General features: G+C 35.6%; 1 protein-coding gene across 5 annotated transcripts in view; it reads right to left on the bottom strand.

The window, feature by feature from the left end:
* Nucleotides 1-3,211: 3,211 nt before the first annotated feature.
* Gys2 (glycogen synthase 2) overlaps nucleotides 3,212-17,890 on the bottom strand; it is a 55,670-nt gene continuing 40,991 nt past the window's right edge. For 4 of the 5 annotated variants that reach the window (XM_046435622.2, XM_046435624.2, XM_046435626.2 and 1 more), the window contains 5 exons: nucleotides 14,833-14,959; nucleotides 10,603-10,698; nucleotides 9,496-9,659; nucleotides 8,363-8,443; nucleotides 4,216-6,149 (listed from right to left, as the gene is read on the bottom strand). In XM_046435622.2, coding sequence (XP_046291578.1) covers nucleotides 5,928-6,149; nucleotides 8,363-8,443; nucleotides 9,496-9,659; nucleotides 10,603-10,698; nucleotides 14,833-14,959 — 690 coding nt within the window. In that variant the 3' untranslated portion in view covers nucleotides 4,216-5,927. Of the gene's footprint in view, nucleotides 3,419-4,215; nucleotides 6,150-8,362; nucleotides 8,444-9,495; nucleotides 9,660-10,602; nucleotides 10,699-14,832; nucleotides 14,960-17,890 lie in introns of those variants that run through there. The other variant, XM_046435623.2, reaches the window with a different exon arrangement.

Here is a 17,890-nt window from a genome sequence, read left to right on the forward strand (position 1 = left end):
TGTCTGTCATTAATTTTGATTTGATTTTAAAGTTGATTTAGTAGACAATGCATACATCCAATTTATTGAAAATTATTATTTACTCATCAGACATAAACTTATTCATATTGCCTAGTTAAATATTATGTGTATTCCAAGAATGCTTTTTTTTTTTTTTTTGGTATCAGGGATTAAACTCAGGGATGCTTAACCATTGAGCCACACCTCACCTTCTAATATCATCACATTGGGGATTAGGATTTCAAATATGAAAGGGAGGTATGGGACACAAACATTCAAACCTTGGCAATTCAAATCATTAAAAAAAAAAGTCAGTCTTGTTGTTAGGTACACGAGCTCACGCCTATAATTTCAGCTACTTAAAGGCTAATGCAGAAGGATCTCAAGTTCAACACCAACCTGAGCAACTCAGTAAGACCCTCAGCCACTTAGCAAGATCCTGTCTCAAGACAAAAAATAAAAAGGGCTGGAGATGTAGCTCAATGGTAAAGTGTCCTTGGATTCAATACCCAGTACAAAAAAAAAAAATTTTAATTAAAAAATAAAGTCTAGGGGGCTGGGGTTGTGGCTCAGCAGCAGAGCGCTCGCCTAGCACATGCGAGGCCCTGGGTTCAATCCTCAGCACCACATAAAAATAAATAAATAAAATAAAAAATAAAGTCTTGCTGTCAACTGATCAAGTACTGTACAATGTTTTCTATACTTTCTGTCCTCCAACTTATGAATATATACATTCTTTAAAAGCATCAATTCACAATAACCTCAAAAAAATAAAATATTTGGGGATTAATCTAACCAAGGAGGTGAAAGATCTCTACAGTAAAAATTATAGAACACTGAAAAAAGAAATTGAAGAACTTAGAAGATGGAAAGACCTTCCATGTTCTTGGATAGGCAGAATTAATATTGCCAAAATGGCCATACTCTCAAAAGCAACATACAGATTCAATGCAATCCTCATCAAAATACTAATGACATTCTTCACAACTAGAAAATAACAATTTTAAAATTCATTTGGAAGAATAAGAGATCCAGACTAGCCAAAGCAATTCTGAGCAAGAAGAACAATGCAGGAAGCATCACAATACCTGATCTCAAAAACGACAGAACTATAGTAACAAAAACAGTATGGTATTGGCATTAAAATAGACCAGTGAAATAGAATAGAAGACAAAGAGACAAACCACATCCTTACAGCCATCTGATACTTGACAAAGTTACCAAAACTATATGTTGGAGAAAAGATAGTCTTTTAACAAATGGTGCTGAGAAAACTGGATATCCATATGTAGAAGAATGAAATTAGATCCCAATCTCTCATGCTGCACAAAAGTCAAATGGATCAAGGATTTAGGAATTAAAATAGAAACCTTGGAACTGCTGGGAGAAAACATAGGGTCAATACTCCACCATACAGATGCAGGTACTAACTTTCTCAACAGGACCCCTAAAGCTTAAGAAATAAAACCCTGGGGCTGGGGTTGTGACTCAGTGGTAGAATGCTCACCTAGCATGTTTGAGGCACTGAGTTCGATGCTTAGCACTACATAAATGTAAAATAAAGATATTGTGTCCATTTAAAACTAAAAAAAAAAAAAAAGAATCACTAAGTGGGAAGCCAAGAAATTGAAAATCCTCTGCACAGCAAGGAAATGTTAAGAGCGTTGTTTTAGTCAGGTTTTTTGCTGCTGTAACTAAAAGGTCCGGAACAGAACAATTGCAGAGGAGGAAAAGTTTATTTGAGGGTTCATGGTTTTGGTTTTGGAGGTTTTAATCCATAGAAGGCTGGCTCCATTCCATGGGGCTTGAGGTAAGGCTGGACATCATGGTGGAAGAGTGTGACAGAGAGAAACATCTTACATCGTGATCTGGAAGTTTAGAGAGTCCACTGGCCAGATACAAATGTATAACCAAAATCACGCCCCCAATTCCCACCTCCTTCAGCCACACCCTACCACTTTCAGTTACCACTCAGTTAATCCCTATCAGGGGATTAAATCACTGATTGGGTTAAGATTCTCTCTCTCTCTCTCTCTCTCTCTCTCTCTCTCTCTCTTTTCCTGGTTTTGTTTGTTTGTTTGTAGTTGTAGACGGACAGAATGTCTTTATTTTATTTGTTTATTTTTATGTGGTGCTAATGATTGAACCCATGCCTCACACATGCTAGGCAAGTGCTCTGCCATTGAGTTACATCCCCAGCCCGGGTTAAGACTATTAAAATTCAATCATTTGTCCTCTGAACCTTCTTTCATTGTCTCACACATGAGCTTTTGGTGTGGAGAGTGAGATTACAGGATAGGAGAAAAGCTTTGTCAGCTGCTCCGCTGACAGGGGTTTAATATCCAGGATATATAAAGAGCTAAAAATACGTAACACCAAAGAAAGAAAAAATCCAGAATATGTAAAAAACTCAAAAACCAGCAATAATAATAATAATCCAATCAATAAATGTGCAAAAGAACTAAACAGACATTTTTCAAAAGAAGAAACACAAATGTTTGAAAATATATGAACAGATATATAAAAAAAGTTCAACTTTCTAGCAATCAAGGAAATGCAAATAAAAACTACAATAAAATTTCATCTTACCCTAGTCTGAATGGCAATTATCAAAAACACAAATAATAATAAATGTTGGTAAGAATATCAGGGGAGAGTTACTGTTTTAGTCTGCTTTTTCACTGCTGCGACTAAATGACCTGACCAGAACAATTATAAAGGAAGAAAAGTTTATTTAGAGGCTCACGGTTTCAGAGGTCTCAATCCATAGACAGCAGACTCCATTCCTCAGGGATCAAGGTGAGGCTGAATACCGTGGAGGTAGAGTGTGGCAGAGGGAAGCAGTTCACATGATATCAGAAAGCAGAGAGAGAGAGAGAGAGAGAGAGAGAGAGAGAGAGAGAGAGAGAGAGACTCTACTCTCCAGATACAAAATAGCCATACCCCCAATGAACCACTTTTTCCAGCCACACCCCACCTGCTTCCAGTTACCACTCAATTCACTGATTAGGTTAAGGCTATAAGCCAATCATTTCTCCTCCAAACCTTCTTGTATTGGCTCCCATGTAAGCCTTTGGGGGACACAACATCTAAATCATAACAGTTAACACAGATACATTGTTGGTGGGACTACAGATTAGGACACCACTCTGGAAAGCATTATAAAGATTCCTCAAAAAACTAGGAATCAAATCACTGTATGACCCATCTCTCCCAGTTCTTAGTATTTATTCCAAAGAACTAAAATCAACATACTAGAGCAATAGAGCCACATCAACATTTATAGCAGCACAATTCACAATAGCTAAATTATGGAATTAGCCCAGGTGCCCATTTATAGATGAATAGATCAAGAAAATGTGGTATACATACACAATGGAGTCTTAGCCATAAAGAAGAAGAAAATCATGGTATTTGCCTGTAAATGGATGGAAACAGAACATCAAGCTAAATGACATCAGCCAGACTCAGAATGTCAAGGATTGAATGTTGATTCTTATATGTGGAAACTAGTGTAAAATAATGGAAAGAAAGCATTGGAAGTGGGATCCACATATTATAAATACTTAGGGAAGATCAGTGTGCAGTGGAGGATTGAGAGGTAGGAAGGACCATAAAGGGGGAGGGGGGTATGGAATGAATTTAACAAAATCACGTAATATGCATATACAAATGTACCACAGGGAATTTCACCTTTATGTATATGTAGAAAGTACTGATCAAAACTAAATAAACAAGTGAAAGGAAAATCAGTAAAGGAAAGAAAAGATGGGAAGGGAGGAAGAGAGGGAAAGGGTGGGGAATGAGGATTGAAATCAAATTCTATGAATGTATGATTATGTCAAAATGACCCCAACTATTATGTATAACTACAATGCTCTAATTTTAAAAAGCATCAATTTTTGTAACTCTATTTCTCTCAGTAAAACCATTTATTGATACAACTCCTGTGCACAAGGCACTATACTAGACACAGTCATTCACTAACCATCAATCCCATTTGTTTCTCCTCACAGACTTTGTCAATCTTGGGACAAGTATAAATAAATGACTGCAGAAGAATGGGGCTGATTCTGAGTAGAGGGCTAAGTGCAGGTAGAAATTCTGATTCCCACACGTGCCATTCAAAAACAGGTGTTGGCATTTGTTAATTACTGTGTGTATTATATTGTATGCATTTCTAATCATAGAATTAAAAAGACTTACATTTTAAAGTTTTCTTTTGATGCATTTTACTAAATAATAATGCTCAAATAATAGTAGACCATCCAATTACCAATAAAGAATATCATTTGAATACACAATGTGTGAAGTCACTAGGGATACATTTTTATGGTTGTCATAACAATGAACCCTCCCTCCTTTTAGCATAAGATCTTTTTGGTAATTCAGCAAATAAGTCTATAGTAGAAATCCATATCATTTTTTTTTTCAGTGCAGAGATTTCTAAATCACTCTGCAGGCCCTAGGTTAACTGACATTCACAGGGCATTTTTAAAGGATAAGGCTTTAGATAATTTTTTTTTCTTACTTCACAAACCTTTTTTTAAAAAGATGGGTTTTGCAACCATCCTCCATTTTGGCTTGCTTATGTTGATATGTCCATTTATTCTTCTACTTTTTCCCAGCTAGTGGGAAAACAGTTGTATTTCAGTTTTCCATCAGTCTTGAACTATCAGGCACACTGCCTTTATGACTCTTCCACTGTTATCATTACTAATCCAGTAATGGTATTCCCAGTGGAAGACCAACAATTTTTTTTAGAACTTCTATAGACCAAGGCGAACTGGTTTGTCAATCAAGATATTCACTGAACACTAGATGGAACACACAGTGAATGGCTACTTAGTTATAAGAAAGGAATCCAAGAGTGAATGTGCTTTGTTTTGTTTTTTGCCAATTTAGATTTAACTACATTTAAAACATAAATCTGCTTAATTATTATTATCCAATAATATCTCTAGTACACCACAGATTATGTTAGAAACATAACATAATCCTTGATTAAGTAATAAGTCCTTGATTAAGTAATCTATCTTTTGCTAATTCTTTTTAAAAAGATAATTTCAAATGTTATTATTAGACACTACTCATAACAGTTTTCCACATGACATTTTAACATCTAAAAGATTTTGAAATAAGATATTGTGAATTAATGTTAAATCTTTAAATACTTCTGGATTTATTCATTTGGATTTAACAATTTGTCATCTGTGGAAAATTGACCAAATTTTCAAAAGGGCTTTCCATTTAACAATAGAAAAAAAATGTTACAGTAAGATGATACACTACAAGTGGTAACATCTTTTGGTCATTAATTTGAAAATGAATTCTATAATTCAGAAGAGTTGTTAAAATATGCATTAATATGCATCAAGATCTTGATCTAGGATAGCTATTTTCTTACAGATTTTGATGATTTTCTGGAAAACTAAATATAAATTTATGGTTCTGATACATGTGAAAAATTAAAATAATCAATAAAGACAGTTATTTAAAGTATGTATGTAGTACACATTCGTAGCTAAGATCGGGATCCTTTGGGAGGGAAACGGAAGACTTTTTTGGTAGGGTGTAGAAACTGTATAGACAGTATACAGCAAAGGATTAAGATAATGATAATTTAAAAATAAACACTGCTAAAAGAAAATTCTTATTGCTTAAATCATCCATTTTAAAAACATCTCCAGTCTTGCCCCTTTAATACTCCTCCTCATGCCTAAATTTACGGGAGAAACAAGAGTTGGGAGCGGTAACTTGGATTTCATTCTAAATTACAAAATTGCTGTTCACTTAATCTCCTAAACTTTTAAGGCAATGAATAAATTCCATTGTAATACTTTGAAGAAATGCAGCATTTTAATTCTTTTAAATAATCATTCTTACCATATTCTTACTACATTAGCTCTGCTCAGCAAGTGTGGAATTCAGTTCTTGTATTCCCCATGCAGCTTTTTCTTCCCTCGAGGAGCATGGCTCAGAGAGAACGGTGACTTGATATTTAAGCGATCCCTCTCCGCCTCCTCTTCCTCATCGTACCTCTCATCCTCATTTTCATCTTCCACATCACTGCTCTGAGGACTGGAGGCCTGAGACCCTGCTGGGGAAGGTGGTACCGAGGAAGGCCTGGGATATTTAAACCCTTCTGTCTGCCAAAGACAAAAGGAAAACAGAAACTGTATAATGACTTCTTGCAGTGATGTAAACACTATGTATGCACATTTTGTGAAAACAATGAGTTAGATATCTTTTGTGATCTGTTCAGGTGCTATTAAACTCTAATTCATTTTGATTTTGGTACCACCAGGTTCAAGAGAAATGTATTAGATATATAGCTATCCTTCATTAAGCACTGACATGTGGCAGATGCTGTCTACAGATTATCTCATTTAACTTTTAAGTAACACTCTGATAGATTTGTTCTCATTTACAAAAGAAAATCGAGGGTGAAGAAAGGCCAAATGCCTTGTCCTAGGTTCTACCACATAAGTGGTAGAGCAAATATCTGTACTAGGTTTGTGATGAACCCAGAGTATTTAATCTCATGGCCATGTACATTGCCGATACTGGCAGTCTTTATGTCATCTATGGATGTGGGTAGCAAAGTTGCAGGATATAGGCAACTGGGCATGCCATGAATGGCCACCTCTAGAAAGAATCCTGGAGGCCAAGCCACTTACTTGACCCTGAAACTCCATCACACTCTGTCATTTTAGTTAGTAAGTAAATATCACTTTTATCGAATGGTCCTGCTACTTAAGATTCACTAAGAAAACTAAAAAAAAAAAAAAAAAAACCACATACTGAGCACCAACTATGCATCAGGCACCACAATGCTACATGAGGAACAAGTTGAAAAGCATGATCACCACCCTTTAAGAGTGCAAAGGCTTGAACTGACGACCAAATGTATAAACACATTGCAGTGTATTTCAATCATTTTTACACTTTATTATGTCATACATTTACGGTCATTTCAACATTAAGATGCTTTACCTGAAAGCAATATAAAAAAAGAGCTGAATCTTGCATGAAAGACCATCATAGAGTAAGTGCTAAATACTTAATTAGTTGAATAACTAGACAAGTGGATGAATATATCTTAAGTAATCAAGTGGAGTGACTGCTCTAAATAAGCTAAGCAATCAACTCTCTGCTAGAATCATAAACACAGGAGTGGGAATTTATAGATACAGAAATTAAGAAAACTCTTTCACCTTCTGTATAGGCTAATCTTTCTAGATCTGTACCTCTGGAAACCTATGTAGGTAGACTATAAGTTGTGATACTAGGCAAAACTGTTTATGGTAAAATTGACCCCAGACTGATCAGATTCCATCCACTCTGAAGGACTGGTAAATACTTGATGGGAACCCACAGATTTGTGGAGTCCCTGAATTTGATGACTCTTGTCATTGAGCATATTCCTTGTGGGGATGGCAGAACTGTGTTTGTGAAAATTTACACAAGATATTGGCCCCAGATGGGCATAGAACTACTAAGTTAAATTGGATCTTTGTTTGTTTAGTTTCTAAGATGGGATCCGCCTATGTTGCCTGGATTTGTTCAAACTTGTGGGCTCAAGAGATCTTTCCACATCAGCTTCCTGAGTAACTGGGACTACAGAGATAGGCCACTAGGTTCCACTGAGGTGAATCTTATACCCAATGGTTTGGTTATTATCTTCTTGCACATAGGGGTCCAAAGAAATTTACTTCTCTGATCACTGTTTAGACTCTTGCAAGGACTAATCTCATTAAAGAAAAATACCTGATGCCACCCTGCTTTAAACTGTGTTTCTGGTCTTCTACCCTTCTAAGTGAATCTGATGGCAAATGTGGTCCATGTTAGTTTCATAAATATAAACATCGAGTTGGACTTTAGAAGAAGACTCCCTGGTGGGCACTATTGAATGGGACATAAGTGCTTATCTGGTCCAATTCCTCCTGTGATGCTTGAATTTATTCTATTTTATTTTTGCCAAGTGGTTACCCTCTATTTAAACATTCCCTTGGATAACAAGTCCTGTTAAAGCAGACCAGTTTATTTTTGAACAACTTCTAAAAGAATAGATGCCTAACAGAGCCACTTCAAGCATTAAGTTGGAGGGAGTTACAAAATGGGGGTGTTTCTCCAACAACAGGAATCAGCTATCTACTCATCCTATGCAGCACTGACTCTGAATTGAGGGCTTTGAAGTAGTATGATTTGTGAATTCGTCTATTTATTGCTTTGATTTGACACCATAAAAAAGTATAAAGCTTATTACTTAGTTACTCCCAAATTTAAAAATGTTGTTAGAACTTATCATAAATAAATAATTTATCTTTAAAAACAAATCAACAATACATTATATATTTACCGCTGGTGGTGATGTAGGCTCCATATGGAATTTATCTGGAAAAGCTCTGCTTAATGTCAGGTGCCTGGCATGCTGGTAATACTGTCGATAGAAAACCAGTTCATGGGTTAAACAATAGATAGATATAGATATCTAAATAATTGCATTATTATATAAGACCTTTTTCTTATACACATATATAAGAGATTATATATGTGTGTGTGTATATATATATATATATAAATGTATTTGTGTTTACACACACATATACTTTAAAGTGGCAGAAACTATTCAATCAATTTGAGAATTAGGAAAGAAATGATTAGTTATAGTATTATTATTTTTCAATGCATAGGCAAAAAAGAAATATAAAGTTGGGAAGAAACAGACAACACTGAGCTCTGAATTGAGCACTAAGGTGGCTGAAAACACTGGTTTCATTCTAGAGAAACAGCACAGCACAGAAAGGAGATGAGGCTGTAAGTCAGAGAGACTAGGTGTAAATCCTGCTTCAAATTTTAGGTAAGAAACAATTTCTAAGAGCCTTGTCTTCCTGTTTTCATTTAAAAATAAGGATAGCAAAATTCACCCTCCAAGTTGTAATGAAGCACTGGCATTACTGCCTGTAGATGCTTAGCAAATGGCGGCATCTATCATTTGGCTGGGAAAGTTCAACTTGCACAGCAAAGTCCATATATTTATTATTGAACCATTCAGTTCTAAGATATGTGACTATTTGAGCTTACAAACCTATTGCTTGACTGAATGGGGGCCTTTCCTGTACTCATCATTTTGAAAAATAATGTCACTTCCACCCCCGCCCCCACTGTAGGTGAGGAAATTCTTGATGTTTTCCTCTTCTTCAGGAAATGTCTCTGTATACCTGTAACACATTCAGTTAAGCATCAGCAATAGAATAACTAGTTAGATCACTGCTAGATCCTGATGGACTTGCTATTAAGATAGACTCAAACCAAATGTGAAGAATTGGGCTTAGGAATTTGAAAACTCACATTAAGTTTAAAAGTACATGAAAATATCACTGAGATTTTAACAATTATGATACTGAACTGACTTCACAGATTTATAACTAGAATCAACATTTTAATGGAATTTTTGAAGTTGTCCTCTGTGTTAACAAAAAATTTGCTTACTCTCCCGAGGTATCTCCAATCCAGAAGATCTGAGAGCCTCTCAGTCCGGTTCCTTTGGATGATTCTTTGGCGCCGTGACTGTTTGCAAAATCCATAGAGAAACTGAGTCAGCTGATTGCAAGAATCATCTGGAGAGCAGAATCGCCTGTCAACAATGTAGATACCTGGAGAGCACAAAAGTCAAAGAACAGGTAAAAATAGGACAAATCTTAAAACACTTATTCTCTTATTCTCCATTATCTCTTTAGTTCTACCAAAAACCATATGCATCATATGCTCCCTGACTCAATTATTGCCTCCACTTGGTCTTTTCCCTTAAGGCTTAATGTTCTTCTGTAATATCCTTCTAATGGCTTAAAACCATCACCAGCACACGTCCAATGAAGAGAATTTTACTTAGAAAAGTCTGGTTCTCTAGGTATATGTTTCCAGGGGATGCTCACTAACCAGAATCTTGGAGTGGAACTTGGGTATCAGTGCCTTTTAGACTCCCCAGCATTCCCACCATGCCGCCATGGCTGAAAACCACACTCTAGTCTGAGGTAAGAGAGCAGTGCCATTGTAAGTACCAAGGGAATTGAATAGATGTAGGCAAAGAATCCATTCCATTCTAACTTTTCTTTCTGCTAAGCAACATAAACAAATAGATGGTAATATATATATATAAATTTTCCTGATATCTTAAACCATTTACATGAATTTTTCCAATTTGCAATGACCTTTAAAATAATAATTTTTTTCTATATAACAATTATTATAGGTACTCTTAAGACTATAGTTATTGTAATATCACTTATAAGAAGTAGAGGACCTAACCAGACTTAAGACAAAGCAACAACCACCACAAAACAAAACAAAATAGGTGAAGGGCAAAGTTTGTCCAGGTTTTGCAGTCCTTATGCAGTTTCTCTTTTGGGAAATATATTTACTAATAATAGCATTCTTATTTATGGATCACATAATTGAATCTGTTTTTAATTATGAAAGAAGTATAAACATCAGTTTAATTATCAAAACAACATTAGACTTAGGTTCCGTTAAGACCCTGTGCTCTATGTGGTTAGAGGTCAGTCCTCCCAGGATTAGATTAAGGATGAAAAACCTCACCATAAGCAGTAGGATCAGCCACGTGCTCCTGCATGAAACAACCAAAGCCAGAGAGGTTTGTGGTCACACTGGGGATACCCATCACAGTGCATTCAGCTGCCGGGAGAAAACAAAGGAATCCATTGGCTTCCAACTGGCTCCTACCTTTCATATGCATGCAGAGGAGGAAAAAGCCCTAGGTGGCCTAGTAAAAGCAATGTTTACTTTGTGTCAGGCATAGTACTAAGTTCTTCACCTGCATCATTAATCATTTAATCATCTCATCAACCCATGAAGGTTAAGAAACTTGTCCCCCTCCACAGTGCCAGGACATGTGGTCTAGCTGAGACTTGAAGCCAGGCACCCAGCTCCAGAGTTCTTGCTCTGAATGGCTATGCTCCACTGCCTCTCTAAATGCCCCTGGTTTTGCTTGTTTTCTCCATTGTAAGCTCTTGACTCTACTTGGCAAGTTTATGGGATAAGATAAATATGCTTCAAACACAATCTGCTTCTCCTTTCATTTAGTCTTCTTTGCACAAACTCCTTTCACTTTGTTAAGTGTTTGGTGAACTCATGATTTCTTTCAGTCCTCCCTCACTTTTTGATCAAAATCTGTTTCCCAGAATATATCTTATCTTCTGTGTCTTTAAAAATCTACTGCCTTCCAGAATGTCTGAATTTCTAACAAGGAGTCTATATTTCATTAAGGGGTTACTCTTGGTAACAAAGGGATCTGCCCATTACCCATGAAGTTAAGGCAGCAGTTTCATCTCCTGCTGTGCAAGTATTTCTTCCTGGCTAGAAAGAGCACAGGGGTTCTCTGATTTGGGGGGATGATGAAGGGGAAAAAAGTGCTTAGATATTACCAATCCCTTTGAAAACCTGATGAAAATTCTGGAACTTCTCACCAGAAAAAAAATCTTATGTACCCATGGAAACTCACAGATCCTTATTTTTTAAATTGAATACCATTATAACACCTAATAGTAAATTGCCAGGTAACCATGCAAACTCAATATCTGTTCATTGAATAAATTAAATGAAATAAGTGCTTCTTTTACACTGTTGGTGGGACTGTAAATTAGTACAACCACTATGGAAATCAGTATAAAGGCTCCTCAAAAGACTAGGGATGGAACCACCCTATGACTCAGTTATACCATTCCTTGGTATTTACCCTGAACAATTAAAGGCATCTTACTACAGTGATATATGCACATCCATGTTTATAGTAGCACAATTCACAATAACCAAACCATGGAACCAGCTTAAGTGTTCGTCAACAGAGGAATGGATAAAGAAATTGTGGTCTGTATACACAATGGAGTTTTATTCAGCCATAAAGAATGAAATTATGGCATTTGCAGGAAAATGGATGGAACTAGAGGCCATCATTTTAAGTGAAATAAGAAACTCAGAAGCATAAGGGTGGTATGTTTTCTCTCATATGGGCAAGCTACAGAGGAAAAAGGAAAATGAAGGTGGGAATGGATCTTATAAAAATCAAAGGGAGATCAGTAGGTGAGTGGGACCAAGGGGCGGGAAGTAGGGAAGGAAGGGGGAAATGCTAGGGAGTGATATTGGCCAAGTTATATCGTTCTATTGTGTGCACATATAAATATGTAACAACAAATCCTATCAATATGCACAACTACAATGCACCAATAAAAATGTGGAAAAGGGCTGGGGTTGGAGCTCAGTGGTAAAGCGCTTGCCTTGCATGTGTGAGGCACTGGGTTCTATTCTCAGCACCACATAAAAATAAATGAAATAAAAGTCCATGAATAACTAAAAAAAATAAAATAAAAATGTGGAAAAAATAAGTTAAAAATTAAATAAGTGTTTGTATTCATTAGAGCAGCCTTTAATGAATGCATTTTGGAATAAATTAGACCCAGTATCACATAAGATTATTCTAAAAATAAATAAGATTTATCTAATATGTGATTGCTAAATTTATACCACCAGAAGTCTTGTTTCTTTATAGATTAGGTGAGCAGTGACCAACTCCTTTTGGTTAATTTAAAAGACAGACAGACTCATTTACTCTGGAATATTCCACAAATTCCTTTCCCCATCTACATATCTTTTATAACATCATCTCTGGCCTTTATCTGACAACATTAGATATAAATTTGCCCTGGTTATATAAAATGACATTCTGCTGGAAAGGCAACTGTTAGTGATATAACATTCTCTTCACCCAGCACAAATGGTTTCCCCATATTTCTTTGTTCATTCGTGCATTTGCCTTTTACTCTTCTTCTATCTGTGATACTTCCAATAGTAACTTGCATTTCTGTTTTGGGGGTGGGGTTATCACTGGGGATTGAACTCAGGGGCACTCGACCACCGTACCATATTGCCAGCCCTATTTTCTTTTTTGTTTAGAGACAGGGTCTCACTGAGTTACATAACCCCTTGCTTTTGCTGAGGCTAGTTTTGAACTTGAGATCCTCCTGCCTCAACTTCATGAGCCGCTGGGATTACAGGTGTGCGCCATTATGCCTGGTGTAAATTGCATTTCTTATTAGAAATAACAGAAGCAAGAGTCAATAACAAAGTGTTAAGTTCATCAGTAAAATATTTCATTAAATGTTCTATTAAAGAAACAAGCTAAGATATTATGTGGACATTTCATAAAGTTACCACTTCACAAAAGTGGAACTGTGCCAATAATAATTTTTAGAACTATAAGAGAGATAGTCAGAGGAGTTAGAAAAATTAAAATTTTATGTCATGTTTCAAGAAGTAGTAATCCTTTGTCTAATTTTTCAAAACATTTTAATGTTTTTATAGCTGTTAGGAAATTATCCATAGTAGAACCTAAAGCAATATAATAGGACTTTATTGACAGATGTAGAACCTTCATGTCATTTCTGTTATAAGGATTACAAGATGTAACTACAGGATTTTAAATTCTATGTTTAAATTCTGGGATAAGAATGCAAATATTAGAAAAGTTCTTCTCTTTCATAATCAGCCTGTTCTTCCCTTTACCTTGGCCTGTGCTGCCCTCGGGTATTGGAGCTTTACATCAGTGATGGCATTGAGATGCAAAAAGCAACATTTATTCTCTTAATTATAAATATTTTTTCTGAACTTCATCTTCTAAAATTATTAACAGAATTGTATCTAAATCAGGAAGAATATCTGTGATTACCAATAGGAGACAAGAAAGTCATTATTTTATTTATTGCAGTTAGTATCTTTCAAAATTTTATTTCCCTTTTATTATTTATTCAATTTTTTTTTTTTTTTTTTTTTTTGGTGATGCTGGGGATTGAACCCAGGGCCTTGTGCATGCTGATCACAAGTTCTACCACTGACCTACAAACCTGGTATTAGAGACCAGAAAGGAAAAAAATCCTGTTATTAGAGACCAGAAAGGAAAAAAAAAATAGCAGATCTGACAATCCACCATCTGTTAAACAAAACAAAACAAATAAACAAACAACAACAACAACAAAAAAAACAGGAGTGGGAGGAGCTTCTCAATGGGATAATGCCATTGGTGACAATCCCTACCATTGAATTTTATTTCTTCTTCTTCTTTTTTTTTTTTGCTTGTTGTTTCTTCATTTTTTAATATTCATTTTTCAGTTGTAGTCAGACACAATACCTTTATTTTATTTAATTATTTATTTTTTATGTGGTGCTGAGGATTGAACCCAGGGCCTTGCACGTCTTAGGAGAGCGCTAAGTCTTAACCCCAGCCCTCTTCCTTTGTTTTTTTAGAGAGGAAGGAATGTGAAGATTTTTCCCTATGCACTTTTTTCTTTACTACTTTTTTTTTTAACAATGTGACTGTTACCTAATACAGATTGAATGCATCCCTTAATTTTACAAAACATGTTCTTCTTAAATAAGTTCAGAGAACTATATTATTAGAATATTATGTATCACATTAACTCTACTTGCAATTTCTCCTTCATATTAGTGAAGAGGATGAGTAATCTATATAAAACCTTCTTTTTCTTTGGATTGCAATGCACCAATAATTCAAATAGCCACAAAAGCATGACCAACCATATCATGCTATACTTACATAATCTTTGTCCTTTTTCTTAAATCAGGATCTACAAAGCATAAAATTGACCACTGAGATAGATCCAATTAAAATCATTTTTAAAACAAACTGAAACATCAAGACCTTAGTAGAAATTACATATCAACTTTAATATTATATGCATACACATAAAATAGTAATAAAAAATCCAAAACATTCTACAATCTGTACATGTCACGTACCTGGAGTATAACCCCAGGGTTCATAGTATGATGGAAAAACTCCAAGATGACAACCTCGGACAAATTCTTCATAATCCATGGGTAACAAGGGGCTGGTGGAGGATAGAAACTCTGGGTGTAAAATCACCTAAAAAAAGAGGAAAACTCAAGTGAGAAAAAGAGGATAATTAAGAAACAACAACAACAACAAAATGTCCCCAACAATTTGGCTATTTCCATAGAACCCTTATGTTTTATGTCCAGAGGAAGAGGGAAGAAAGAGATAAGAAAAAAGGAAAAGCAAAAGCCTAGGTGTTTTTTCCTCCCCTCTCCACTCTGTATAATGCCTCCTCTGGAGACAGCTTTTCTCTGGTTTCAGGGCTTGGATGGCAGGCTAGGGAGTTGGCATGCTTACTTTTACTCTCACCCTAAACTACATATCCTCCAGTCTAGCCCTGATTTATATTTGTTTCTGCAATCACTGATCCTGTCTTATTTATCAATTTGTTCGTAACTCAAGTAGGAAAGAGGGGAGCTATGTAACAGACAATTCTCGAATGTTCCATGCACAAGGATCCCATCCAGATCAGATCATACAAGAGGACCTCACCCAAGCCATCATACTCTCTCACCTGGAGGCAATTACTTCCTACTATGTCTCCTTGATTTTTTTTCCCACAAGGTCTCTACTCAACAGAACAGTAGAAGTGACCCTTTAAAAATGTCAGTCACTCCCCTGCTCAAAATCTCTTTTCACTCAGAGTAAAAGGCAACATGTTTACCGTGGCCTGTTTGCAGTGGTGTGCTAGCATCTACAAACTGAGAAACCAGAGTATAAATGTCTATTTGATATGTTTATTATAAATTTTAATCATACAGGTGATGTATAGGTGATGTGTAATTTTCAAATAATAAAAAATGTACATATGAAAACCTGCACACAGGTGTTTATATCAGCTTTATACATAATTGCCCACACTTAGAAGCAACCAAGATGTCCTTCAGTAGGTGAATGGATTTATAAATTATAATACATGCAAACAATGGGCCATAATTCAGTACTGAAAAGAATTAAGCTATTGAGTCATGAAGACATAGAGACTTTAAATGCATGTTACTGAGTAAAAGAAGCCAATCTGAAAAGGATACAATGTGTATGGCTTCAACTATATGACTTTCTGGAACACACAAAACTATGAAGAACGTAAAAAGATCAGTGGTTGACAGGGGTTAGGGGGAAGGGAGAAATGGATAGGCAGAGCAAAGAGTGGTGAAACTATTCTACACCAGACTGTAATAATGAATACATGTCATTATATTCATTCGTCAGAATCCACAGAATGGTACAACACCAAGAGTGAATCTTGGTGTCCTGTGATAATGTTGTGCCAGTGTAGGTTCATGGTAACAAATGTACCTCTAGGGTGAAGGATGTTGATAATGGGCAGGCTGTTCATACCTGAGGGCAGGCAGTAAATAGAAACCCTCTTAATTTTGCTGTGACCTAAAATAGCTCTAAAAAAAATGAAGTCTATTAAAATTTATATGTATATAATACTCTTTATTGCAAATTATTTTTCTTTAATATTTATTTATTTTTAATTGTAGTTAGACACAGTACCTTTGTTTATTTAATTATTTTTATGTAGTGCTGAGGATCAAACCCAGAGCCTCCCATGCGCTAGGTGAGCGCTCTACCGCTGAGCCACAATCCCAGCCCCTCCTTATTGTAAATTCTATATAGTCCATTAGTTCTCACAAAATGCCAAAATCTTTGCTAATCAGTTTATAGCTTCAACTGACTGAATGTAGTTCTGGCATAAATGTTGATTCCCTTTGTTAATGAGTAAAAGTGAAATGATAGAGATGTTTATCAGAACTTCATAGATTCATCAGTGTGACAATTGACTTCTTTGTTAATTTGGATATTAGATTTTTATTTATTTTTATTTTTTAATTGCTTTTATTTTTTAAATACATGACAGCGGAATGCATCACAATTCTTATTACACATATTGGATATTAGATTTTTTAATATGGAGAAAATATTTTATGTCATTCACAACATAATGGCTACAGAACAAAACATGTTTCTAAGTTTCTTTTGCATTATTAATTTTTTCCAATCACTTTTGTAAATCCAGAGGTCAATAAACATTTTTTTTCTTTTTGCAGTAGTTGGGATCAAATTCAGGTTCTCACAAATGCCAGGTAGGCACTCTACCACTGAGCCACATCCTCATCCCTCAATGCACAAATAAATCAATATGTGATTTGTAGTGTTTGCCTATTTTCACTCTACAAATACTCCCATGAGGTGGGGACAATGATGCATGCCTGTAATCCCAGTGACTCGGGAGGCTGAGGAAGGAGAATCACAAATTCGAGGCCAACCTGAGCAATTTAGCAAGACTCTATCTCAAAATAAAACAAATTAAAACAAAACAAATAATCCTCTGATGGTCAACTTCACGCTACCAATGTGATATCTCTGAACTTGAAGGTGGGGAGAACAGTAGCACATCCTTATCGAGTACTTGGGTCAAATGAATAGGATAGGGATAAATAACTTCAAAGCATAGGCAATAATAACATGTAGCAAACAATAAAGATTTGCTGAATTGTAAGCATTACCTTTCTCTTTAGTATAATTTATGTATTTATTTATAAATTTACATAAGATTTAATGACAGCTATATTTCAAACTGGCTCACAATATATCTGAAAGTATAACAATGGACTTTTGTGCACTGGTATGAACAACTGGTATGAACAACACTGTAAAGTTCTGAAAGGCAGCAGGAAATCACAGCTATAATTGGAAATTTGTGACTTGGACAGCTATTTAACTTGCTACCTGTATGAATGAATGCTCCTATTTCTCATATTTAATGTAATCTTCACTGAACTGTTATTAGATTATCTCTTGGCTTTCCCTGTACCTAAATTCAGCCATTTCTCCATGGAACTCTAATTCCTTTCAGTGAAGAATGGTATTTAGAACCCAAAACCTAAGTGCTAGGTATGTTCATTGTTATTGGCTTGTCACTCTGCCAATAACCTCCAGTGGGCTGAGATA

This window comes from Marmota monax, unplaced genomic scaffold, assembly GCF_021218885.2.
Source record: "Marmota monax isolate L192 unplaced genomic scaffold, Marmota_monax_Labrador192_F-V1.1 WCK01_AAM20220418_F8-fsc00012, whole genome shotgun sequence".
Taxonomy (NCBI): Eukaryota; Metazoa; Chordata; class Mammalia; order Rodentia; family Sciuridae; genus Marmota; species Marmota monax.